The sequence below is a fragment of the Oreochromis niloticus genome, unplaced genomic scaffold (genome assembly GCF_001858045.2).
Source record: "Oreochromis niloticus isolate F11D_XX unplaced genomic scaffold, O_niloticus_UMD_NMBU tig00002260_pilon, whole genome shotgun sequence".
Taxonomy (NCBI): domain Eukaryota; kingdom Metazoa; phylum Chordata; class Actinopteri; order Cichliformes; family Cichlidae; genus Oreochromis; species Oreochromis niloticus.
In genome coordinates, this window is record NW_020327608.1 from 17,630 (window position 1) to 23,698 (window position 6,069).

At 40.9% G+C, this 6,069-nt stretch overlaps 1 protein-coding gene and 1 long non-coding RNA gene across 5 annotated transcripts; one reads left to right on the forward strand and one right to left on the reverse strand.

The window, feature by feature from the left end:
• LOC112845005 (uncharacterized) lies at positions 1 to 4,444 on the reverse strand. 4 transcript variants are annotated; one of them, XR_003217777.1, is made up of 3 exons: positions 4,046 to 4,444; positions 3,434 to 3,539; positions 1 to 536 (listed from the first exon to the last, which is right to left on the reverse strand). It is a non-coding gene; the product is annotated as an uncharacterized LOC112845005 (long non-coding RNA). The 4 variants fall into 4 exon arrangements; XR_003217779.1 differs by having other exon boundaries at positions 4,012 to 4,076; XR_003217778.1 differs by lacking the exon at positions 4,046 to 4,444 and adding an exon at positions 3,619 to 3,940.
• Positions 4,445 to 4,835: 391 nt separating this feature from the next.
• On the forward strand, positions 4,836 to 6,069 carry LOC109200504 (zinc finger BED domain-containing protein 1-like). Its single transcript, XM_019356094.2, has 2 exons — positions 4,836 to 5,604; positions 5,817 to 6,069. The coding sequence occupies exons 1-2, from the start codon at positions 4,836 to 4,838 to the stop codon at positions 5,969 to 5,971; spliced, it is 924 nt and encodes a 307-aa protein (XP_019211639.1). The 3' UTR covers positions 5,972 to 6,069.

Consider the following 6,069-nt stretch of genomic DNA (forward strand, 5'->3'; position numbering starts at 1 on the left):
TAACGTGGAGATTTAAAAGTCTTCTCACACAGGTCACATTTATAAGGTTTCTCCTCAGTGTGGGTAAACATGTGGCTTTGTAACTGTACATCTGTTACAAACCGTTTGCCACGCTGATCACACCAGTACACAACATGTCTGGTGTGAATGCGTAGGTGTCTATTTCGGCTGTCTCGCCGACTGAAAGTTTTTCCACAAATGTCACAGCTCTATGCCTGAGTTCCAGAGTGGGTAACCAGATGCCTCTGTAAGCTGCAACTGCAATCAAAAGCTCTGTCACACTGATCACAGCTGTATGCTTTAACTCCTCTGTGGAAGAGTTGGTGTTTTCTTAGGCAACTATCCCAGGGAAAAGACTTTCCACACAAGTCACAGCTGAACGGTCTCTCTCCAGTGTGCATGACTTGAAGCGTTGTTAGTGAAGCTTTGCGAGAAAAATCCTTCCCACACTCGTCACAGCTGTAGTTTTTCTCTCTCTTTCTTCTGTGAGGTTTGTCGGCCTCCTGAGAGCGCTGACTTTTCGGTCTGTGTTGGTCCTGCAGCGACAGAGATACAAACGCAGGCAGTGAGTGAAATGCAGTCGCTGAACAAACTGAACCTTCAAAGTCCCTCCATTAACACTAATTTTAAACCTGAAGGTGGAGTGTGGCACCAAACACTCTAAAATCCTGCCCATCCCTCCTGCTTGTACACAAATATTAATGCTAGCATGCTAACACACTCAGAATAGTAATACATGTTTACCAGGTCTATACTCTCTTATATTTCTTTCTCCTGTTTCCTATCATATATTTCTATAATTTGCTAGTTTATTCAATGATAATAAATCCAGTGTAATAGTGGCAAGCTTGGTTCAGTGAAGGAAAATGTCAGAGTCTGTTTGTAAACTAAGGTTGTTGTTTTTTTTAACTTTTACTCCCGACATTAAAAAAATAATCTGTACTTTATACTCCTTACATTTTCAAAACAGATGTGTTACTTTTGGTGTAAGGCATGGCTATTCAACTAAAAAGTTAGTTGGGCCAAATTTTCAAACCGAGGAATTTATCTGGGCCAGATATTTTTTGCAGCCAGTAAGCAGCAGATCATGATCAATTTCAAACCCACACAACTGTATTGAAAAACAAGTAATTTTTTATTCTTTTTTCCCCTGTAATTCTGGTGACCTCTCACAAATGCACACCAAAAGGTCCATTTAAAAAAAGGGAGCTATAACCAAACTATTTTTTTTGCACATTTGTAACAATAACAAAAAATTTTTTTTTGACATTTTGATAATTCCCTTTCAAATTAAAAGAAATATTTTGCTGACCACTCACTTTTCCTGCCATGGATGGAGCCCCATCCGTCACAAGTATACAGACACGCTTCATATCCAGACCATTTTCCTCAAAAAGAGCTGAAATCTTCTCAAACATTATTTCGCCAGCTGTGTGTCGCTCTAACGGTAGTAAGCCGAGCAATCTGCCATCCAAAAAGGGACATATATGCACAACTGTGCATTATCAGTTCTGTCTGTGAACCCACCTTCTGCTATAGACATTACATCAGTTTTCTTCAGGTCATCTAACAGCATTTCAAACTCGTCTGACGCCAGAACTTCAACTCTACGAATATTTGAACTGTCTGACAGGGGTACGTTTTTAATAGCAGATGTCACACTTACTTTAATTTTTTCGTCACTTGTCACCGCATCGACCACGGCTAGCATGCAGTATTTCACTGTTTCAGAATCTGTGAAAGGCCTTTTCTTCTTCGCCAAGATCCAGCAAACACGAAGGGAAGCTGCTGCAGCTCTCTCTTGGGCTGTACAGGACCCTCACCATGGTAGTACAACTCCGGTTGTAAGATTATTAAACTCGCAATTAAACTGTACTTTTGCAGCCCTCTCCTGAGATTGCTCTGGAAAGTTTGTGTAGGAAGTCGGGTGTTTGTCATTGTGGTGCCTTCGTAAGTACCGCAACACACTCACTGCAAATTAAACACGTAGGTTTGGCATTTGGATTTGGCGGTAAAATGAATAAGTATTTGTCAGTCCAGGCAGGGTTAAACCGACGGTTTTCATTGTCAACTTTTGGACTGAGAAAAACATGCTGTTGTCGCATCATATATTACGATGATAGTTTAGTATGTTTACATCACGGTGCATTGTGGGTTAAATATTGCTAGGCTACTAGGAGTGTTGCATTCACAGTCTACACTACGCTGTAGGAATTTTTAATTTTTTTTAGCTTTTTTAATTTATTAATTTATTAATTTTTTGCATTTTCTTTGTGTTTCTGCCAGGACCACAGGCAGGGCCACTCGCAGGTTGCTTCTGGGCCGCATGTGGCCCGCGGGCCGCCATTTGAATAGGCTTGGTGTAAGGCCTTTGAGAGGAGTTATTTCATCACTGCAGGCATCAAACGACTAACTGATTTGAGCTTAAACAGTAACACATGAAAGGCAATCCAGATGGTGTATTAATCACCAGAGTATGACACATGAAAATGAAAGAAAGAAAACTGTGGGCCATAGTCAGGGGTTAAAGTGGGCCAGTGGGTTTTTTTCGGCACAACACTGGAATGACTGCAGCGCTCATACGTTGCTGTCACAGTACTTCAGCATCTAGCCACACAGACAGACGAGCGAGCATAAATGGAGTAATAGTTTTTAAGTGGCAGCTAATTTCAAATGCAGCATTTTTATCAGCTCAACAAAAATTGGAAAGCACACAAAATGTATGTGTGCAGTTTGTCTAACAGTGTGTTGCTAGCTAAAGGTCCAGCTGCTGTATTTCACAGGGAGAAAAAGTAGCTTCAAACAAAAGGACCAGTCAAAACAAATCGAGGACCTTACTCCTAAACGAGGGGCTACCTCTGTAGCATGGACGTAAAAGAGTATGGAGAGAGTTTACGGATTTTATTGATATCAGTGATGGCCAAATGAAGCTTTCTGAAACACTGAAGCTTGTATTATAAGCAATGTAAGCACAACAAGGGACAATGGTTGGAAATTAGCAATAGCTATAAACTCATGTGCAGTACATCAGTTTTATGTTTTATACTTGGACTATGTTAAACTGCACTGTTCCTTTTAAATAAAGCATTATTATTATTATTGTTATTGAAAAAGGGTTCGTTACTCAAAGCATTTCAACACCGTCCTCTTGGTGACATCTGCTGGCCAAAAACATGAAGAGTAACTTGAACTTACAAATAAAGTGCTTCATTATAACTGCCCACTCTACAGAGCTCAGCTGACAGCTTCTGTTTAATATTATGTGACAGTTCTGTCTGATATCAGGCTACCGTTTGTGGTGCTTTCAATGTGTACTTTGTGTGTGTGTGTGTGTGTGTGTGTGTATGTGTATATATATATATATATATGTATGTGTATATGTAGATAAATTCAATTCAATCCATTTGGTGAAACAGTGGTATTTTTTCCTCACCTTCTGTGTTGAGCTCATCATTTTCTCTGTAGTAGCTGAGCTGAGTGCAAACGGCTGAAAATGTTCCTCTGCTGCTCCCTCAGACTTTTCTCCTCCTGCTGATCAGCTGGGACACAAAACAGATCTTTGTTAGGCTCCACACTGCATTGAACAGTCAAAGTGTCTCATATGTTCTTCTGACCTACGGCTGCACACTCTGGTTCAACTGTAGCGGAAAGCCAGTATCATCATCAAGGACCCCTCGCACCCTGGACACTCACGTTTTCCCCCCTTCCCTCTGGTAAACGCTACAGATCCATCAGGTCAAAGATAATCAGACTCAATAGAAGCTTTTACCCACAGGCTGTCAAACATGCCCTACCTCCACCCTGATTGAAGGTTAACTGTGCTGTTAACACTCATGAACACTTGCACTGTACTTATTTATAAACACTATTCATTACAGTATTTATTTCTAAACTGTACTCATTACAGTGTCAAATCAAAAATCAAATCAAAATTTATTCATAAGCACATTTAAAAACAACACGGGTTGAGCCAAAGTGCTGTACATAGTAGAGATAAAATAGTAAACATACATAGTAATTTATCCACTGATCCACATCACTTTACCCGGATGTTTTCTTTCAGGCTGGATGATGACTCCTCTCTCCCTCACTCCAGTTCCAGCTTTGCAGACCAGTTGCCCTCTGAGGTCACAGTGATCATCGGAGGCAGGAGACGGGAAATTCAGATCGGTTTCTTCCATCTTTTTTCTCCATGTTTAGAAAAACACTCCTAAAATACCCAAGCAAATAAACATTATTAAAGATTTACACACTTCATTAGAAAACAGTGAACACATCCCTAACCCTAACATCACAATAGCCAGAACAAGCATGGCCGGAGGTACTGTGATGTATTTTTTCTCTCATCTCTCTTCAAAAAAACCGCTGTGATCCTGACGGGTCCTGTCAGCATTTCATGTTTGTGCACATCCAAACCTAATCCGTACTTCCAGATGACACACTGCATCATTCAAAGTTTACCAAGTCATTTAGGTTTTTGACAAATAAGACGCAGGTCAGGTAAAAATCCCAAACTATTTGTGTTTGTTTGACTCAGAACTAGTGCTGGGCGATATGACGATATATATCGTGTGGACGATAGAAAAGTGTCTATCGTGCCATTTGTCTTCTATCGTTTCTAACCTAATTTTAAAAATTAATACATAAAAAATATCATTAAATAGCCTGGGGGCAAATATATTAATGTTGTTTTGTCACTATTCATACTCTAACTTTATGCAAGAGAAAATGAAGTATAAAAAAATGATATTTTTCGGCAAAGAAATATCCACAAAGAAACTCCGTCTCGTGGTTTTGCGACATGGTGCTGCTTTACGTGCACCCGGATTTGCGACATGCTCAAAACGATGGACACGCGACAGGTTGCAGTTTCATGCCCGGACATGCAACAGACAGAGACAGCTACACAGGCAGCCCAAGAAGAAGCACTTTTACCGAAAAGAGGGGGTACATCTGTGATTTGGTTACATTTTGGGTTCAACAGCACTGACACAGAGCAGAAGACGCCCATTTGCAAGCTATGCTATAAAACTATTCCCGCGCCCGATGGCAACACAACAAATCTCTTCTATCACCTACAGAAGGCCCACGAAAAAGAATACTCAAGAATCCAGAAAATCCGAGCTAAACCAAGCTGTGGAACAACGGGAGCAATTTGGGAAAAGAAAAACTATAGCCAGCCGAAGATACAGCAGTCTTTCGCACAAGGGACGCCGTATGAGAAAACGTCCCAGCGCCATAAACAAATCACAGAAGCCATCTCGCGTTACATTTGTAAAGGCATGGCCCCTGTTTACGTAGTTGAGAAGGACAGCTTTCGTGACCTCGTCAAAGTCCTTGATCCGAGGTACGTCATGCCCGGTCGTAAGCACTTCAGTAAAGTTGAGTTGCCTCGCTTATATGACGCATGCCGGGCCAAAGTAGAGAAGGATGTTTGCAGTGTCATGCATTATGCCTTGACTACCGACCTATGGACGAGCAGAGATACGCAGCCCTACATGAGCGTAACCATCCATTTCATCAACAAAGACTGGACCCTCTGCGCTCGCTGTTTACAGACTGCGTACTTTCCAGAAGACCACACTGGAGGCATGTTAGCCCAAGGTATGAGTCTGCCATTGCTACATATTTAACCGTGCATAAAGTACATTATGTGCATATATACGTGCATGTAGTACTAATATATATATGTACACACACACACACACTAGTTTACTAACATATATGATATGCATGTTAGTAAAACAAATATTTTCAGCTACTGTTCTGGCTGTAGTAATTCTGAGTCACTCCTAATTAAGAATTGATGTGTCTAGGTCTGAGAGATACACTGGAGTCATGGGGATTGCAAGAATGCCACCTTGTCTGTGTCACCACGGATAACGCCACTAACAACATCTCTGCAATGGAACTGAACCAGTGGGAACGGCTACAATGCTTTGGTCACCGCCTACAGCTAGCCATTGGTTAGTGTAAAACAATCTAAAAATGGCTTAGTGTAATATTGTGTTGAGAGTAATATAGTAGCAACAAAAATATTAGTAAATCTAAATTAGATCAGCCCATGTA